The sequence below is a fragment of the Triticum urartu genome, chromosome 2 (assembly GCF_003073215.2).
Source record: "Triticum urartu cultivar G1812 chromosome 2, Tu2.1, whole genome shotgun sequence".
Classification (NCBI taxonomy): domain Eukaryota; kingdom Viridiplantae; phylum Streptophyta; class Magnoliopsida; order Poales; family Poaceae; genus Triticum; species Triticum urartu.
Window position 1 is genome coordinate 436,689,491 of NC_053023.1, and position 19,915 is coordinate 436,709,405.

Sequence of the window (19,915 nt, forward strand, 5' to 3'; positions counted from 1 at the left end):
GGAGTTTGCAGCCGGTATCCACAGAATTTTTTTCCAAGAAACATACCATGATCCTATCATTTAACGTACATGCACCAATCTTGATGCAATCTTGTAGCGCTCTGCGTGCTCTGGCCACCTGCAGGTTGTGTCTAGAAGCTCACAGGTAGCTCTGCTCCTGCAGGACACCGCGCCACGCGTCCAGCCATATGCGACGTGTCATGCCAGCCTGAGACTCCCGCTTTCATGCAGTGAAGCTCCTCGAGTGTGTCTCTCCTGGTCTCATGCGAGCGCACTACAGACATCAAGCAAGCCCAGCCCCAAGGAAGGAAGGAAAGGAAGGAGGAGGTCGACGCCGCCATGGAGATGCTGAGCATGCTGAAGGTGGGGTACACGGTGCTGCGCAGCGAGACGCCGGCGACGGACCTCGTCAACACCTTCATGGACTGGGCGGCCCGCCGGTCGCTCCTCCTCCTGGCGCTCTTCATGCCCCCCTACCACGTCTACAAGCTCGCCGCGTCGGCCGCCGCCACCGTCGCGCCGGAGGACGTCGCGGGGAAGGTCGTGCTCGTCACGGGCGCCTCCTCCGGCATCGGCGAGGTACGGATAATGGAGATTCTCGATCAGGGTTGCCCTTATTTGAGTAGTATATTCCTGGGTTCCGATTAACTTGACTTGCTGCGTGTGCGTTCAGCAAATAGCTTACCAGTACGCGAAGAAGGGAGCGAGGCTGGCCCTGGTGGCGAGGAGGCAGGGAAGCCTGCACGAGGTCGCCGCCAAGGCGACCGATCTCGGCTCGCCGGACGTGCTCGTCGTGCCGGGGGACGTGGCGAGGCCGGAGGACTGTAAGGCGTTCGTCCAGGCCACGGTCGAGCGCTTTGGCCGGCGTAAGTACCCACCTGCTAGTTACTGCCTACCTTGATGAGTGAGTCACTGTAACTTGGGCAAGTGGTTTGATTGCAGTGGATCATCTTGTGAACAATGCCGGTCTGGCCAACGTGTGCTGGTTCGAGGAGGTGCCCGATGTCGCCGGTTTCAAGCAAGTCTTGGTACTGTTCGGTCCCTGGTTCTCTACCCACCTCCGTTCTTGTGCTTCTCTGCTTATACCATCTCCTTTCATGATGCTGATATGTGTTGGTGCTGTGCTGCAGGACGTGAACTTCTGGGGCACGGTGCATCCAACCCACGCCGCTCTTCCCCACCTGAAGAGGAGCCGCGGGAAGATCTTCGTCAACTCCTCGGCCGCGGCGGTGCTGGCAATGCCAAGGATGAGCTTCTACAATGTATATTTCCCTCGCCAGTGCGCTTGTTTTTTCCTTTCTACTCCCTCCGTATCATAATATTTGTTGTTTTAGCAGTTCAATTACTAAAACGACATATACTATGGTACAGAGGAGTACTAGTGTGCAGACATGAGCATTTTGACGACCGATACATGTTCCTTATCCTTGCAGGCTAGCAAGGCTGCCGTGCTGAGCTTCGCCGAGACCCTGCGGATGGAGCTCGGCGACGAGGTGGGCGTCACGGTGGCGACGCCCGGATGGATCGAGTCCGAGATGACCAAGGGGAAGCACCTCTCCAAAGAAGGGAGAGTGGAGGTCGATCAAGACACCAGGGATGTGAGTTGTTGCACCACTTCAGACAGAAGTTCTCGGTATTTGTGAACGGTGCATGCTCATGCTTGATTTGCAAACGCAGGCTCAGGTGGGCCTGTTTCCGGTGGTGCGTGCCGAGCGGTGCGCCGAGGCCATCGTGGACGCCGTCTGCCGCGGCCGGCGCAGCGTCACCGTGCCGCTGTGGTACCGTGCGCTGTTCCTCTGGCGGTCATTGGCGCCGGAGGTGGGCGACGTCCTGCAACGCGTGTTCTATCGCCGGAGCTCCGGCGACGGCGGCAGCCAGATGAGGGCGAGGAGGGTCCTGGAGGTCACGGGCGCCAAGCGCGTGCTGCAGCCGCCGTCGCTGCACACCGCGGACATCAAACGGGAGTAGAGTAGAGCAGGTGGTACGTGAGTGTTCCTGTGTCGTACTGGGACCAAAATAAATAGAATGGCGAGTTGTGGTTTGAGTGAAGAGTGATGAATGGTTCCTCTTGTGTAAATTCATAGCATAAGATGAAACAGTTGTAGAAATTGTACGTACAGCGTGGGAAAAAGCAAAGATATGAGGTATTGGACCATCTCTCGCTGGGCGTACACGAGCGGTGAACGCGGATTTGCATATTTGGGATCGTGATATTCTGAGAGGACCGAAAAAAGAATTAAAAAATTAAAAAAAGAATTAGAAAAGTTGCGAAAGGGTCCTATAAATGCGGAATCCCAAACACGCCAAAAAGAGATTCTTGTCATTACTAAAAACCTATTAGAGCAAGAGAAGATCTACTGGTTACAAAGGGGTCGTACAAACTGGCTCTTATATGGTGATCGTAACACTTCTTTTTTCCATAATGCGGCGACGACTAGAAAAAAAAGAAATCAGATTAAAAAATTGCTGGATGACAATGATGTTTGGCTGCAAGATACGAAGATGAAAAATCATATTACGGGGTACTTCGCTAATCTCTTTACTTTACAAGTTGCTCAACTGAATCCGAAGGTTTTATCCCTCGTCAGAAGAAAAGTGACAGATGAAATATTGCTCTCCTTGCTCCTTATACGGCTGAGGAGGTTCGAAAGGCGCTTTTTGATATAGAAGACTTAAAAGCGCCGGGTTCGGATAGACTACATGCCATTTTTTATAAAAGATTTTAGTCTATGTTGGGGGATGATCTGACTGAAGAGGTGCTCCAGGCGATGAATACTGGCACTATACCTAATGGGTGGAATGATACAACAATTGTAATGATCCCAAAGATTGGTTCCCCAGAAAAGGTAACTCAGTTTAGACCAATCAGTTTATGCAACGTGGTGTATAAGGTTATTTCAAAAATGATTGCGGCTCGTCTGAAGTTAATCCTTCCAGATGTTATCAGTACAACTCAGAGTGCATTTGTACCAGGAAGAATGATCACAGATAATATTTTTAATGGCCTACGAATATTTTCACACAATAAAGAAAAAAAGGAGTGGTAAAGAGGGTATATGTGCCATCAAACTGGATATGCATAAAGCGTATGACCGAGTAGAGTGGTCCTTTTTGAAGGAAATAATGCTAAAATTGGGTTTCAAAGAGAAGTGGGTAGATTTAGTTATGCAATGTGTATCTTCTGTGGAGTACAGGGTTCGTTTTAATAATGAAGAGACTGAGAGCTTTAAACCTACTAGAGGTCTGAGGCAGGGAGACCCCCTCTCCCCATACTTATTCTTGTTATGTACAGAGGGGCTGACCGCTCTACTAGCTAATGCAGAGGAGAATGGTAATATTTCTGGAGTTAAGGTCTACAGAAATGCCCCATCAATTTCAAACCTTTTATTTGCCGACGATTCGTTGATCCTTATGAAAGCAAATGCTATGAATGCGGAGGCATTGAAATCAGTATTGGATTCTTATTGCGCTACCTCAGGGCAATTGGTGAGTGTTGAAAAATTTAGTATTTTCTTTAGTCCCGATACAAAAGTAGAAGATAGAGCGTGGATCTGCACAACATTGAATATTATGACCGAAGCCCTCAATGATAAATATTTGGGTTTACCTGCAAATGTGGGCATGGACAAAAGTGATTGTTCCTTTTCCTAATTGATCGCATTACTACAAAAATTAGTGGATGGAAGGAGAAGCTGTTATCCGCGGGAGGAAAGGAAATTCTATTTAAAGCTGTTGTACAAGCTATCCCAGCTTATGTTATGTCCGTTTTTAAAATTCCTAAAAAAATTGTAAAGGAATCATTGACGCGATGTCGCAATTTTGGTAGGATGATGAGGACAATCAGAAAAGGATGCATTGAATGGCGTGGGGGAAAATGTGTGTCCCAAAAACACAAGGTGGAATGGGGTTCCGAAATTTACATTGTTTCAATTTGGCGTTACTAGCCAAGCAAGCGTGGCGTTTGCTTGATAATCCGGAATCGTTATATGCCACAATCATGAAAGCTAAATATTTCTCGGATGGCGATTTAATGAATGCAAGTCTAAAGAAGGGTTCTTTTTTCACCTGGCAAAGCATTATGGCAGGGGTTAATTCTCTAAGGAACGGCTATATCTGGCGAGTTGGAAACGGACAAAAAATTGATATTTGAGAAGATGCATGGATCCCGAATTGTGCAAATAGAAAAATAATTACTCCTAGAAGGGGGCAACTTTTGTCAAAGGTTTCTGATCTTATTGATCCAATTACGAGTTATTGGGATGAAGACTTGGTGAGACAAACGTTGTGGCCAATTGACGCTCAAAGGGTACTTGCAATCCCCCTTTCGATACATGAAATGACGGATTTCATTGCTTGAAGTTTCACAAAAAATGGTTTGTTCACTGTTCGATCGGCTTATTAGGAGGAATGAAACAAACAGCATGGAAGAAAATTACAATATATGTATGGTATGGGTAGATCCAATGCTAATCCTGTTTGGAGCAAGATCTGGAAGCTATCTTGTCTGGCAAAGGTAAAAATCTTCATCTGGCGTACATTGCATGGAACACTCCCATGTCGTGTTACGCTTGTCAATAGACATGTGAAGGTCCCTCCCATCTGCCCAACATGTTCAAAAGGGCTAGAAGACACGAAACACGTCTTGTTTCTGTGTCAGAAGGCGAAAAAGGTCTGGGATAATTTGGGTTTGTATGAGGTGATCAATAGAGCCTGTGTTGTTGACCGGGCAGGAGAGGCAGTTCTTGAATTTTTATTACTTATGCCAGAGGAAGAAATATCTGTTTTGGGACTCCAGGATGCACGTGAATTGATCATTATAACAGCTTGGTATTTATGGTGGGATAGACGTAAACTGGTTCATGAAGGAAAGTCTCAAGATGCATATCAATCTGCGATGGGGGCCCGTGCTATAGCGGCAAATTATGTTAAAGCAAACTCCCCTAAGGCGATCAGTAAGAAAGGGGGATGGCTTAGACCTCCTATGGGTTTTGTGAAGCTAAACATTGATGCTTCCTTTGACCATGATCTGCTTAGAGGCACGGCGGGGGAAGTCCTAAGAGATGACAAAGGAAGGTTCATTGTTGGTGGAAGTTGGCGACTTGACTGGTGTGCGGATGTTCTAACGGCAGAAGCATTGGCACTGAGGTTTGGCCTTACCCTAGCACAGAAGGCGGGGTGCAACCGCCTTATTGTTAACTCTGATAATACGGAAGTGATTGACACGATGAAGAATGGAGGACAATCGGCGGGAGCGGCGACGGCAGTTTTTGATGATTGCTATTTTATGGCTTGCGATTTTACTATTACTAGATTTGAACATTGTAATAGGGAAGCAAATAAAGTTGCTCATGAAATTGCTAGGTTAGCGAAATATTCAGCGACTAAGGATTGGTTTGAGGAGCCCATGGTTAATATTGTATCTCCTTTTATTGATGATGTAACTGTTATTTCTAATCAATAAAGCTTAATGTTTTCAAAAAAAAAGAGTTGCGTTTGAACTATGGTACTCCCTCCGTTCCAAATTACTCGTCTTAGAAATGGATGTATCTACAACTAAAATACATCTAGATACATCCATACATGTGACAAGTAATTCGGAACGGAGGGAGTATGATTCTAAAGTCACGCTACGCGTCCGCCGGCGGATAGCTAGAAAACATCCGCCGCTTTGCTGGCCGTTGGATGGACGCGGGGATGTCTGGCCGTTGGATGGACGTGGGGATGTCCATCCAATTAACCCGCCAACGTGGTGATGTCCATCCTATTAACCCACTCACAAGCGCCACCTCCTTTTTGCAACAAGGGCGGTGTTGCGGTACAAGTCCTGCAACAGGATGCTTGTTGCAAAACGTCCACACCGCTATTTACCTTTCTGATACACAGTTTGTGTTGCGAATTTTTTTTTCAACTGAGGTCTTATTTTAGATTTTTATTTATAATCAAGGTTTGTTGAAAAAATTGTCTTCATCCTTTTGTAACATATATTATGTTATAGGAGAAACTTCTGCAACATTGAAGTTGTTGCAGAAAAATTAGAGGGTCACAAGGAGTCACGCGCACATGTCACGTGGGGCATGTGTTGTACGAGTGAACATGTGTTGTGTTGCAGAATTTGTTTTTGACCGTGTTACGCGTCAATCGATGAATTTTTTTAAAGAATCCATCAGATTGTGAATCGTCAGATCTATTGTATTTTGTGACTTAATGTTATCCTCATTTGTGAAACGGAGCAAATTTCATTTTGCAACAAAACTCCATTGTATCTCGTGGCTTAATGTTGTCCTCATTTCTAAAATAGAGGATGTGTTGTAAGTTTCGTTTTGTAACACAAGTCTTGTTGCAAAAATATTTGAAACAAGATTAGTGTTGCAAAAGTATTTTTTGTAGCAGAGGTCTTATGCTATTTTTATTTTTTTACAACAAAGGTCTTGTTACGTATATTATTTGCAATACGTGTCTTGTTGCATATTTTTTTTACGTCTTCATTTTTTTGCAACACCGATATTGTTACAAAAGGTACTTTTGCAACACGAATGTTGTTGTAGAAAAATTACAGTAAAAATGTAGTCACGGACCACGCATGGGACACGCGTCACACGCTCCAGACGGTGGACGCGCGGTGTCGGATCAACCGGCTGTTCACAAGCTTTTTCCCCGGTTCTATTTCTACCAACAAAACTCTGTACTTTTAAATCTCTCGATGACGACGACAACAACAACAAAAAACTCTGTTCTTTTAAATGGGAGGTTTAGAAAGAAGATTTGTTTTCAGTGCTGGAAACGTATGGGTGTGCATTGGAAACTCGAAACTGAAACAGAGCATACAACGGGCTTCTTTTTCCAATCGACGATGCTCACGTTACTTGCGCTGTGTATGCGGTCACCGAGATGACCAGACCGACGTCTGACGGCAAGATGAAGCACGAAACGTGGTTGCCACGTAGCCCCAGCGCCGGCACGTAGCAGCTGAGATGGCGGTCAGCATGCCCTCTCGCCTCTCCACGCGTCTCCTGCACCGCACCGCACCGCAAAGGAGGATCCTGCCTGCCAGCTGCCGGCATATATGCAACGCTGGTGCCCAGGTCCGCCGTCGTAGGGATACACACTGCAAATAATACCTGTCGGCAAGGACGCCGATGACGATGCTGATGGGCAGGCTGGCCGGCGTAGCGCTGCAGCTCGCTCTCGCCGCACTGCTCGTGCTCTTCCTCCCGCCCTACTACGTCTACAGGCTCACCGCCTCTTTCCTCGGCTCCGTCTTCCCCGACAGCGTCTCCGGCAAGGTCGTCCTCATCACAGGCGCCTCCTCCGGCATAGGCGAGGTATATATATATATATATTGTAGATCTCTCCAAGATGATTCATCTCTTACATATGGTAGATTTTAGCTAGCTTCTTGCTTGTGTGTGTAGCACCTGGCGTATGAGTACGCGAAGAGAGGAGCCAACCTGGCGCTGGTGGCCAGAAGGGAGGCGAGCCTCCGGGAGGTCGCCGACCACGCGTCCGCGCTCGGCTCGCCCAGCGTCCTTGTCTTGCCGGCCGACGTCTCCAAGCCCGATGACTGCCGAAAGTTCATGGACGACACGGTTGCCTACTTTGGAAGATGTAAGTCTGAGCTGAATGGCATCCGTATATGGCACCACAATCTGCAGCCAAATATCGATACATGAAATTTCTTGAAACAGAAGTGTGCATTCAGATAACTGGAACTGTCTTTTGACGCGCTTGATATTTGCAGTGGACCACTTGGTGAACAACGCGTCGATTTGGCAGGTCTGCAAGTTCCAAGAGGTGGAGGACGTGAACTACTTCAGAACACTTATGGTACACAGCCACATGCCGTTTTCAGTTCTTCACACAAACTTAGGGCACGAACTAACTTGACCTTTTTCTGCGCATGTAGGACATCAACTTCTGGGGACATGTGTACCCAACTCGCTATGCCATTCCTCACCTGAAGAAAACCCATGGCCGGATCGTCGGTGTCACCTCCAACTCCTCCTACATATTCATCGGAAGGAACACCTTCTACAATGTCTCTACTCAGACGAGTCCCTTACACGCTTGCTTGCTAGCATATATAAACAGTTGAAATGCACGGGTACAATGTGGTTGCTAATGCAAAATGACTGTTGTTTGCATGGCAGGCGAGCAAAGCAGCGGCGCTAAATTTTTACGACACGCTTCGGATGGAGCTCGGTGGGGAAGTCCGCATTACAGAGATCGTCCCAGGGGTGGTCGAGTCAGAGATCACAAAGGGGAAGATGCTCACCAAGGAAGGCGAGATGAAAGTTGACCAAGACGAAAGAGATGTAACACGAGTTGCCACACGATATTATCGTTCGACCGCGGTAGCATCATATCATTTCATGTTGTTGATGTAGCCATAATTGTGATCATCGCAGGCGATCCTTGGGCCGACAGCGGCGGAGCCTGTCGCCGCTTTCGCAAAGACGGCGGTGAAGGACGTGTGCCGGGGGCAGAGGTACGTGTTTGAGCCGAGGTGGTACATGGCGGTGTACCTGTTTAGGGTCTGCTTCCCGGAGATCTTGGCCTGGAGCTCCCGGCTCCTGACCGTGAAGACGCTGGGGCGCCCTGCAACGACCGACACTGTGGGAAGACAGATCCTCGACATGCCCGGGGTGCGCTGGCTCACCCAAACGGCCTCGCTGCGGTCGCCGGAGATTCAGGCCAGATGAAAGTAGCTGGATCGGCCCGTTGTGATGTAAGAAGCCCACTACGATGTCTGGTAGTAGTAAGATGAAGCTTTGTCCAACTAAAACATGCTTGTGTACTAGTATGTCCCATGGTCCGTAATAATTGTGTACTAGTATGTCCCATGGTCCGTAATAATTGAGAGTGGAAAAGAACATCACAGTACTTTTTTTTTCGTCTGAAATCCAGTGGACACCGTAGAAGACATCACTACTTGGTGCAATGTGCATGGAACTTCCACTTCTGAGTTACCGAATTGGGAATTTGAGGCAAAAAACATAAATTTGACCTCGGACGAAACTATTTCACAAACTAAACTATGTTTGAAAGTATTTCACCCAGCTGACCTCTAATATGCAGCACCCAACAGCAAGGCGCCACACTCTTACTGTGCAGCGCCTAACACACAGACGCCACACTATGCAGCGCCTAGCTGTAACACACAGACGCCACACTATGCAACGCCTAGCTGTAAGGAGCTGCACTACACTGTGCAGTGCCTAACTGTAAGGAGTTGCACAATAGAGTGCAGCGCCTTACTGCTAGGAGCTGCACAAAAGGGTCAACGATGTGAAATATTTTCAAAAACAGTTGCTGCACAAAAGGGTCAACGATGTGAAATATTTTCAAAAACAGTTTGGTTTGTGAAATACTTTCACTTTAAGGTCAAATTTATTAATTCTGCCGTGGCTTGTCATATGTGTGTGGGGGTGGGAGAGGTGATCTAACCAGCTCATGGAAGGACGTTCGAACACAAACAATTTACAGGAACCTAGACCTAATCACTATTTCAGTACGACATACATTCATTTGAACATCGACTAATTTCGGACAAAGGGAGTACAAAACATTCTACTCCCTCCGTTCCAAATTACTCGCCGCAGAAATGAATGTATCTAGAACTAAAATACATCTAGATACATTCATACCTATAACAAGTAACAGAAATGGATATATTTAGAACTAAAATATATTTAGATACATCCATACTTACTACAAGTAATTCGGAACAGAAGAAGTACATTCTTTCGGACAGAGGGATTCTTGACGGCCAGGTGAATTCTTGAATTGTCTTTTCAATAATTTGACATATTTTATTATCCTTGTGACAACAAACTGTTTTTGTTTTTTACTTAGTTCCAATCCCCCAACGTATAGAAGATGGAAAATAATGCAAGAGCTAGAAGATGAAAAATAATGCAAGAGCTACTGCATGAATCAGAGATAATGAACACATTTTATAGCAGAAGCAAAGATGTAAAACGAGGAACTGAGTGCTGCTTAAGCCTAGAGCTGAAAACTTCACAAGTGCACTTAGCCTACTAGCCTAGCATATCAAGATCAGGACGATGTAGCTTTTGCATTAACCGAGCAAAAAGGCTGACCATAATCACGGAGTGGTATCCATAAAGTCCAAATTTCGGATGTGCCGTTGAGCCGTACACGTTTTCAGCCTCTGAAGCAGGAGCCATGCATCAGCAGTCGAACAACCTTCGTTCATCTCACGCACGATAGGTCGAGAAGATTGTCCGTTGTACTCAATATGCATTGTACCCTACAATTGATGGGGGAAAACATACACACCTTCGAGATTTAAGATGTTGTAAATAAAAAACGAGGAACTAAAATCATATGAAATGAATTCGGATTTTTCAAAGTAATCCAAATGGTCCATGCGCTGAAAGGTCTGAACACTATTTGAAGGTAGTAGCACACTATTCTTCCCTAATTATGAATACAAGGTAGTAGCACACTATTTGAAGTGTTTGCCACCAATATATATAGAGGAATAGCTTCAAAGAAAACCTGCAATTACTACCAGTACAATATGAAGAGGCAACTGACCAAATGACAGTAGTAGTATTGGCTTATGCGGTAACTGCAGCACTAGCAAAATGTTCTTGCTAAGCTTCATGCACTAGCCAACGCAACCAAAAGTCCGAACTGATGAAAAGGACTAGGCAATCCACATATACTCCCTCCGTCCGGTGAAGAGTGTACATTTGAATTTAAAATTTGTCCATAAAAGAGTGTACTTCTATCTTCCCAATGCACTTTAAAGTAGAAAAAAATGTTTCTCTCATCACACGGTAATCAAGACCAATAACATTCTACACATGGTCTTCTTAATTTTTACATGCACTTAGTTCATTGGGGGATGGGTAATTAAAGAGGAGAAAATTGATGGCTTGCACATTTCCAATGCATTTTTTACTCCACTCCATAATTTGTCCTAAAATTTCTATATGTACATTTTTCACCGGACGGAGGGAGTACACTTCAACAGTTCTAAAACATCAACCGAAGTCCAGCTACAAACATGAATGGTAAGTGCGCAGATATTATATAGCACAACTAGCAGGCTGAATTGCTATGTACTAATCTGAACATGCTTAACCTAACTTGATTTAAAAGTTATGGGGCTTATTTAGCTTAAGGGCTTATCGACTGGAATTGTCAAAATAACTAAGGCTTATCTAAAGCAAGCTCAAACAGTTGGAAGGCTATAAGCCTCACAAAATTCAGCTTGTAGACCAAAGTGTTGCCAAAAAGGATCTCTGGTGGCATTTCACTCCCCTCCGGGGCCGACTTGGACGCACGAAGGGGCTTAGGTGCACTAAGACTTAAGGTTCATCGCTTAAAAGCTAACAATTTTTATTTTTATTTTTTACAGCATTCACACAGTATACATTTAGCATGCCATGAAATATCAGGTGAAAATTTGATCGACACATTATTAATTAAGTGACAAAAGACATTCGACTTGGAAATGTAAATGTTGTCAAACTAGGAGCATACTTATAAGACATTCGACCTAAAATCTCTTGTGCGTGTAAGACATTGCCATCCCCTTGACATTGTAAAATGGTCTGCAAAAGTCTCAAATAGATTTTTATTTACATTTTACTTTATTTCTATCTGCCAGAGCATACTAATCAGGAGGGCCCTGTTTGTCCTAGCTATAAGTCAGACAACAGATGCACAGGCGATTGAAACTAATATTATTAGTCACGCCAGTAAGAAAGGACCATAAGGCAAAGGTATTAATAAAGATACATATTCAATTTTATGAGAGGGAAAGAGGGAGGGGGGACCTCAAATTTCTCCAAATAATGCTGAAATCCACTCAGAATTTGTTTCATAGCGATGTACGATTCTGAGGTTGGATCAGAAACGGCAGTTGAAACCTCCTCACATGAGTGGCCAATTATGTTACGTACAATCTGTGTAATGTGTTATGATAAGGTTGTGATCTTGAGTAAACATGCTAGGAAACTATTAATAAAACAGATATACTCACAGCACAGTCAACAAAGGCCTCTGAAATTTGACTTCCATCATCTATGCACACAAGAAGCTCGTACTCTCTGCGATTCCTAAATTGAAATCGTTTGACAGAGGTAATCAAACCCTGTAGCAGTTATGTCACCAATCAACGTTTGCATTTTGCACAAATGACTGAAAGTAAATATACATGTAAGAAAATCTTCCAGCACTCTTGAACTCATGGAAAAACATTTTGATCAAACAAGCAATGTGAAATGGACACAGTTCTATGTAAAAGTTTGTAGACAAAAGGTTTGAAAGGATAGCTAAATCTGCAAGTAGAAAATCCAATCTGGAAATGACAGAAAATAAATATACATGTAGGAAAATCTACCGCCAGTCTTGAACTCGTTGAAAAGCATTTTGATCAAACATGAAATATGAAATGGACACAGTTCTATGTAAAAAAATGTAGACAAAAAGGCTGGAGGTCAAGGACAGCTAAATCTGCAAATAAAAGGTACTAAGTAGTAAATGAACCTTAATTTTTCCTTGAATGTAGGGTCTTGTATCCTTTTCTATGGTCCAATGTGCCATCAAGTTGAAAATGTATATGAAAGGTTTTTCATTTTCACCACTTAGAATGACTGGATGTTCCATCTGACCAGTATTATCATCAACAGTTGAAGGCCGTGCAGCCTCCGCACCATTGGCACCAGTTGCATGAATGTCATGTGCCCTTTGTTGGGAATCATACCCACCACAAGGAGTAGATGTAGAAGGCTCTCCTCTGCTCCTAGTAAAAGCAGTAGCTTGGTCCTGCATGGTGATTTCTTGGACACGTTGTATTTGCTCGTCAACATTGTTCGCCACAATAGGATGGTCAACATATTCGTCTACCAAAGTTCGTGCAATTCTACTAGTGCTTTGTTGGGGTTCATGTCTATAGGTAGCAGGTGCAGAAGCCTCTGCGTTGTTCCCAGTAAGAGAAGTAGATCGGTCCTGCATAGTGTTTTCTTGGAAATGTTGACGTTGTGCTCGGACACCATTTACTACAACAGGATGGTTAACACGCTCTTCTTCCATTGTTTGTGTAGTTCTACCAACTTGAGAGCCATTACCTGTGAATTGAATAACAATGAAGCATGAATACATCATATAATAAATACTTGGAAGGTTAAGATCTTAAACAATGTAAACTGAAACACAGGGCAACTTGCTTGACAAATCGACTTTCTTTGACACAGTATTGAGCCACAAGAATGACAGAATTGCAGGAAAACATTTTCGATACAACAGGAGGACCTCTAAGAAAGTGTGGTAAGGCAACTGTGGTCATGCACAGAATATTTGCAACAAGCAGCTAAGCAATTATAAGTAGGCCATAGTGTCTGAATATAATGGAGTTCTACAGCAGATAGGGAGCATATTCAGTCACCTGTATCACCACTTGAGTAAAAGAATATACAGTCTCTTTCAGCAGCATAGACTCACAGGTAGGAGTAATTAATTGCAGGTAAATCGATCACAAAATCAAGGTGATAACACAAAAAAATGTGTCTACTTACACATTGCTGGCAAAGAAGATAATCATCCATAGTAATTCAGTTGCCTCTCTAACATCTACGACTCCATCTAATAAAAATGAGTCTACTTAAACATAGAAGTATTACCTAATCCTGTTGGATGAGAGGGGTTTACTGTTCTTGCAATTGAGATGCCTTGCTCACCACCATTTGCAGCGCTTACATTACGTGGCCAGGCAGCTAGGGTGGCTCTGGAGGACAAAGGTAATCCACCTTGTTTCCTGCAGCATGAACACATGAACATACATGTGGAATCTAGAACAATAAATATACCAAGATATGAACAAACAACTAGCAGCTTGTAAAGAAATGTGACGAACAGAACACATTGAATAGCAAAACTGCAAGAACAGGGCATGTGGCTGATTGGATAAGCATTTATTATTCAGTTTACAAAATTGGGAGTTATAATAGAAAGATATGTAAACAAAATGAAAGAAAATGAAGCTTGCTAAGTACTTAATATACAAAAATGATATTCTGGCTGTGAGCTGCGACTCTTGCTGACCAAGAAGAGATGCAGCCAAAGATCCTCAGCTGAAGTGTTTGCATTTTAAATTATCTAATTCACCGGACACTTCCATAAATAACTGTCGAGTTCTTGCTTAAAATACAAGGTGAAGCAATATACCTCGCAATGAAATGGCATCTGCGTAGATCTAATGTGTTCACTGATGGACAAGGACAGTACATACCTTTTTCCACGAGGTGGTTTATTTACTTCAGAAACAAGTCTGACACGTGCTGCTTCCAATTCATCAACTACCCCACCAAGAATCTCAATAACCTCAGGGACTAACATAAGAAGCCCTCTCTTTATGTGCACATTCCTTATAACAATCTGAGATATGTAAAGAAAGTTACAAGCTGTTGGTACAAATATTAAGATAGGGAAAAATATGTCTTATAATCTCATGCTGCACACTCATTGGCATTTACCTGATATATTGTTTGTAATCATATATCACTTATATAAATGATATACCCGTACATAAAGAGTGCGTCTGCCATTTCGGTGTACAGGGTGTCTCAAGAAAAAAACGCTATATAAGAGGATGCTAGTTAAAAAATGCAGACAATGGTATGACCAATGAGTTTCAGAGAATGCCAGGTTTCTCAACTGAGTTCTGAGTTTTCTTCACTGCAATCAATCTTTGCCAGCACCAACCAACACTCCACACATGGAGTAAGCACCATACTTCTATGTTTCCCAACATTTACAAATGGTATCACAGAAGTAGAGAAAAAACTTACTGAATGCATGCGGAGTGCCTGGTCCTATCTTTCACATCTACTCCCTCCGTTCCTAAATATAAGTCCTTTTCCGTTCCTAAATATGTGTAGTCCGTATTGAAATCTCTAAAAGGACTTATATTTAGGAACAGAGGGAGTATTTGATTAAAAATGTAGATATTCATGTTACAATCCAGATGTAAGTTCAAATGTTTAATAGCCCATGAGAAGGTAATTGCGTAGTACTCCACATATTAGTTATTGCTCGGTGGAACATTAAGGGTGATGAATGTATTCAACTGCTACAAAAGTAAATATGTGAATTGATTTTATATGAAAATTGCACAAAACAGTCAAAATGGTACCGGAGCATAGGCACCATCATATTAGTTACTTCGATTTCTATCTTCAATATTATCTCTTTCCTATTTAAATAATATTCTAACTTTATCCTATTACTGCCTGATACTATTGCCATGAACACAAGTATGTGAAGAGTATATTCCCATGCCAAATGCATCCTAACACAAGTAAGCACGTTCTGTGGAAATTCATCATTTTAGTATAAGCTAAGAAAAGAACATAAAATCGTAAGGCAAGACAACCTTCTCAGAAAAATGAGCAGATCAAATTTTGAAAGATGACCTTAAAACCAGCAGGAGCAAGAACTTCCAGGTCTTTGATAGGCCTATATTCCATTCCATATATGCGTTGGATGCCATCTGTCATTGATAACTTTAAACATCGTTTGGGGCCAGCATGTGCATCACGATATCTTTCCCTTAAAGGGGCAGACATATTGGCGATTTCATCAACCTAAGAAACACAGAGCTGGTTAGATGGTTACATTCATGAAACGGTCCTGAATCTGCACATGACAAATCTACACCTTTATAATTTGGACCAACCATATAAGCAATGCAATCTTTCTCTTCTACCGACTAGCATGGGCCCTTAAGTTAAGGTCAATCTGGTACTGACTCAACTTTGATTATATAAATGTGAATAATATCACATTACAAAGAAAGAAGGAAAGAGATCATCAGTCCTACTACAGTACTACCTTGAAGATGCATGCGATTGGGTTAAGTTAAAAGGACCCCGTGATGCTTAGGATTGTTTTCCTGACACACTGGTGACCGAGAACTAAACAGATAACTTAGATGAACCAAAATGCATAACCTGCACTTTACTAGTACAGCAATCTCAACAATATTAACCATTCTATGCGGCCAGCAATCACCTTCATGTGTCAAAGAACGATACTCCAAAGTTCTGACTAAGGAATTGTGCCTTTGTGACGCGGTCACTAAGTTGAAGTAAAGCAAGTAAACTAAAGGTTTAGGTTCCAGCATAAACGTCTTATTTCAGATGGATCTCAAATTAGAAGCTCAGATATGGAGGCAAATTGCAGACATTGCCATCACCAACCTGAAGTATCCACCAGAGCAAAACCATGCTATACATTGCATAACTATGCTGCACCAGGGAGGGCACCAAAGCAGTACTGATATCCACAACTCGAAAAGAAAATCATAACCAATCATCCAATAGTGAATTATAAGGGGACTACAACCTGTAGCACAAATGGTCCATCGAGGATGGCGGACTCCATAGACCCGACGCCCTCGGGAAGCACACCAGCGCCGCATTCGTTCATGTCGGCAAAGAGGAGCTGCTCAAAACACTGTCTAGCCTGCACTTCAGTGCCGCCATGGCCGTTGAACCCAGGCAACCCGGCAGCACACTGTTGAAGCCACTCTGGCCGTACACGAAGCCCGAGTCGCCGCAGGAACGCATCCACCGGACGCAGCTGCGCACTCAGTGCGGACGATGGGGTCGAGGACGTGAGCGGGGTCGCAGTTGGGGTCCAGGCAGAGGGAGGGGTTGGAGCTGGGGTTCGAGGCCGAGGAGCAGGCGCGGCAGCAGGTGGTGGGGTTGGCGTTGGGGTTCGGGCAGGAGGAGCTGATGCGGCAGCCGGCGGTGGAGTTGGGGTTAGGGTTCGGGACATAGGAGTGGGTGCGGCAACGGGCGGTGGAGTTGGGGTTGGGGTACGGGCAGTAGTGGGTGCGGCAGCCGGCGATGGGATTGGAGTTCGGGTTCGGGCCGGAGCAGGTGCGGCGGCCGGCGGTGGGACTGGGGTTCGTGTTCCGGACGGAGGAGTGGATGCGGGAGGCGGGGTTGGTGTTGGGGTTCGGAACGAAGGAACGGCGGGAGCAGGAGCGGGAGGTGGACATGAAGTTTGGGGCGGAGGATATTGAGGTGGAGCGGGAGGTGGTGGGGAGAGGTCATCGGCGACGTCGGTGAACAGGGAGTCCCCGTCAGAGTCCCGCATCTCGTCGGGGGCGTCGCCGAACGCGGGATCCTCGTCGGGGTCCTGGATCTCATCGACCTCCTCCTCGTCATCGGAGATCTCGACGGGAGGGGAGGGGGGAGGCGAGGACGGTAATGTGTAGGGGGCTAGGAAGGGGCTGGGGTTTTGAGACGAGGGGCGGCCGACGCTTCCGCCGCCGCCGGTGGAAACGGAGGTGGAGGCGGAGGCAGGAGTGGCCGCGGCATCTTCCTCGTCGGAGTCGGTGATGATTAGGCTGCGGCGCCCCATTCTCGAAGAAATTTTGGGGGCGGTTTGGTCGGAGGAAGGGAGCGGGGGAGAGGGTTTTGGGGGCGGTTTCCCTGGAGAAATTTTGGAGGCGGGTTGCGGGCTTCCAGCGCGGGAGGATCTGCAAAAGCTTTGTTTGGACGTCGACGCTGTCGGGGCGGTTGTTTCGTCCAGGTCGCTTGGACTGGAGGTCTAAGGAGGGAACGAACTGATGCGTGGCGCAGAGAATGTGCTAGATGGGGTGAGAACCCGCGGTGCGTCACTTCGGCGTCGGCGTCCATCTCCCCGCCGTACGTCACTCCGGCCGCGGCGACTACCCTGGATCCGGTCCTTTCGCCGGCGCGCCACTTCACCCCCGTCCCCTCCGCTCCCCGCCTCCCCTCGTTAGCGGTGCGCGCCATGGCGGAGAGCCCGCGTTCAATGCCCTCGTCCTTCCATGGGGAGCGACCGGTTGTCTTCGGGCTGGGCATCTCGTCGGCTTCCGAGAGTTCTGCGGCGGCAGAGGTGCAGGCGGTGCCGGTTGTGGTGGGCGCGGTGGCGAGTTCGACCAGGCGGATCTCGCAGTGGCAAGAGGCCCCTGCTTCCAAGAAGTCTCTGTGGCGGCGGCGGCCCGCGCCTATCTTGCGCCGCTCGTCGCCGTCCCGTAAGGAAGTTTTGCCGGAGATGTGTGACAAGTGCTTTCGGTGCCTCACGAAAGGTCACTTCTTGAAGGACTACACCAATGAGGTCGTTTGTCTTCGGTGTGGGCTGTCGGGGCACGTCGCGGCGCAGTGCAAGAGGTCGCGCAGTCCTTCTCCGGTCGAGGAGCTCAGGAGGGAGGCTGCGGCCAAGGTCGCTGTCGGTATCAAAACCGGCGGATCTCGGGTAGGGGGTCCCGAACTGTGCGTCTAAGGCGGATGGTAACAGGAAGCAGGGGACACGATGTTTTACCCAGGTTCGGACTCTCTTAATGGAGGTAATACCCTACGTCCTGCTTGATTGTTCTTGATAATATGAGTATTACAAGAGTTGATCTACCACGAGATCGTAGAGGCTAAACCCTAGAAGCTAGCCTATGGTATGATTGTATGTTGTCCTACGGACTAAACCCTCCGGTTTATATAGACACCGAAGGGGGCTAGGGTTACACAATGGAGGAGATCTACATATCCGTATTGCCTAGCTTGCCTTCCACGCCAAGAAGAGTCCCATCCGGATACGGGACGAAGTCTTTAATCTTGTATCTTCATAGTCCAACAGTCCGGCCAAAGGATATAGTCCGGCTGTCCGGAGACCCCCTAATCCAGGACTCCCTCAGTAGCTCCTAAATCATGCTTCAATGACGACGAGTCCGGCGCGCAGTATTGTCTTCGACATTGCAAGGCGGGTTCTTCTCCAAATACTTCATGGAAGATTTTTGAACACAAAGATAGTGTCCGGTTCTGCAAAACAAGTTCCACACCCCACCGTAAAGAGAATAATATTTCCATAAATCTAATTTGCTGACACGTTTTGGCAGCACAACATCACGTCATGGCCCGGTCCTTATCTGAACCGTTTTTCTCAACCAGCACTGCGCATATTGCGAGATGGTTTTTCTGTCACGTCTTGTCAAAGCAGAGATCGTGTCCCCCTTATTACGGGATTCTCATCAATACGGACGTGGATAACCCATCCGCGCCATCAATTACGGCGCCTGGGGAATAAGCGGTTTTACCAGGCAAGTGGGGAGACGCATCGCCTCTTCCGCCCTTATAAAGGGACAAGGATTTACTCTTTTCACCCACGCCTTCTTCCTCCTTGCTTACCCATTCCCGCACACTCAAGCTCTAGCGCACAAGCTCACATTCTTCTTCTCAAACCACTTCAAGCATGTCCGGAGCAGGAGGCAAGTGGATGATCTCCTTCGTCACGGAGAAGAACATCAAAAAGTTACGGGAAGCCAGATATTTGGCCGCGAATATCGCGCACCGGCTGCGAGATGCGGGGCAGATCATCCCAACGCCCGAACCCCATGAGAGGGTAGTTTTTCTTACCCATTTTGTCCGCGGACTGGGATTTCCCCTCCACCCGTTTGTCCGCGGGCTCATGTTCTACTACTGGCTAGATTTTCATAATCTGGCCCCCAATTTCATCCTCAACGTCTCGACGTTTATCGTCGTGTGCGAGGCCTTCCTTCGTATCAAGCCCCATTTCGGCCTGTGGCTGAGGACCTTCAATGTCAAACCGAAGGTGGTGGTCGGACAGCAAGTGAAGTGCGGAGGCGCCATGGTGGGCAAGATGCCTAATGTCACCTGGTGTCGGTGTCAAAACCGGCGGATCTCAAGTAGGGGGTCCCGAACTGTGCGTCTAAGGCGGATGGTAACAGGAGGTAGGGAACACGATGTTTTACCCAGGTTCGGGCCCTCTTGATGGAGGTAAGACCCTACGTCCTGCTTGATTTATTCTTGATGATATGAGTATTACAAGAGTTGATCTACCACGAGATCCGAGAGGCTAAACCCTAGAAGCTAGCCTATGGTGTGATTGTCTATTG

At 46.1% G+C, this 19,915-nt stretch overlaps 3 protein-coding genes across 3 annotated transcripts; 2 read left to right on the plus strand and 1 right to left on the minus strand.

Annotated features, from left to right (window-relative positions):
- The first annotated feature begins 260 nt into the window (after window positions 1-260).
- Window positions 261-2,173, plus strand: LOC125541638 (11-beta-hydroxysteroid dehydrogenase 1A-like). Its single transcript, XM_048704994.1, has 6 exons — window positions 261-579; window positions 674-866; window positions 943-1,028; window positions 1,131-1,262; window positions 1,434-1,598; window positions 1,678-2,173. The coding sequence occupies exons 1-6, from the start codon at window positions 340-342 to the stop codon at window positions 1,966-1,968; spliced, it is 1,107 nt and encodes a 368-aa protein (XP_048560951.1). The 5' UTR covers window positions 261-339; the 3' UTR covers window positions 1,969-2,173.
- Window positions 2,174-7,048: 4,875 nt separating this feature from the next.
- LOC125541639 (11-beta-hydroxysteroid dehydrogenase 1A-like) lies at window positions 7,049-8,890 on the plus strand. Its single transcript, XM_048704995.1, has 6 exons — window positions 7,049-7,322; window positions 7,413-7,605; window positions 7,739-7,824; window positions 7,904-8,035; window positions 8,148-8,312; window positions 8,406-8,890. Exons 1-6 carry the CDS (start codon window positions 7,137-7,139, stop codon window positions 8,697-8,699), a joined length of 1,056 nt encoding a protein of 351 aa, XP_048560952.1. The 5' UTR covers window positions 7,049-7,136; the 3' UTR covers window positions 8,700-8,890.
- Window positions 8,891-9,756: 866 nt separating this feature from the next.
- LOC125537719 (recQ-mediated genome instability protein 1) lies at window positions 9,757-17,530 on the minus strand. Its single transcript, XM_048701039.1, has 8 exons — window positions 16,378-17,530; window positions 15,447-15,617; window positions 14,264-14,409; window positions 13,656-13,789; window positions 12,523-13,103; window positions 12,017-12,127; window positions 11,811-11,939; window positions 9,757-10,270 (listed from the first exon to the last, which is right to left on the minus strand). The coding sequence occupies exons 1-8, from the start codon at window positions 17,401-17,403 to the stop codon at window positions 10,106-10,108; spliced, it is 2,463 nt and encodes an 820-aa protein (XP_048556996.1). The 5' UTR covers window positions 17,404-17,530; the 3' UTR covers window positions 9,757-10,105.
- Window positions 17,531-19,915: the final 2,385 nt, after the last annotated feature.

Coding starts and splice junctions, on each gene's coding strand:
- LOC125541638 (XM_048704994.1), top strand. CDS start 340: ATGGAGATGCTGAGCATGCTGAAGGTGGGGTACACGGTGCTGCGCAGC. Junction 1,029..1,130: donor CCGGTTTCAAGCAAGTCTTG/GTACTGTTCGGT, acceptor GCTGTGCTGCAG/GACGTGAACTTCTGGGGCAC. Junction 1,263..1,433: donor CAAGGATGAGCTTCTACAAT/GTATATTTCCCT, acceptor TTATCCTTGCAG/GCTAGCAAGGCTGCCGTGCT.
- LOC125541639 (XM_048704995.1), top strand. CDS start 7,137: ATGACGATGCTGATGGGCAGGCTGGCCGGCGTAGCGCTGCAGCTCGCT. Junction 7,323..7,412: donor CCTCCTCCGGCATAGGCGAG/GTATATATATAT, acceptor TTGTGTGTGTAG/CACCTGGCGTATGAGTACGC. Junction 8,036..8,147: donor GAAGGAACACCTTCTACAAT/GTCTCTACTCAG, acceptor TTTGCATGGCAG/GCGAGCAAAGCAGCGGCGCT.
- LOC125537719 (XM_048701039.1), bottom strand. CDS start 17,403: ATGGGGCGCCGCAGCCTAATCATCACCGACTCCGACGAGGAAGATGCC. Junction 14,410..15,446: donor TTGCTCCTGCTGGTTTTAAG/GTCATCTTTCAA, acceptor TACATATCTCAG/ATTGTTATAAGGAATGTGCA. Junction 12,128..12,522: donor ACATTCAAGGAAAAATTAAG/GTTCATTTACTA, acceptor TAACTGCTACAG/GGTTTGATTACCTCTGTCAA.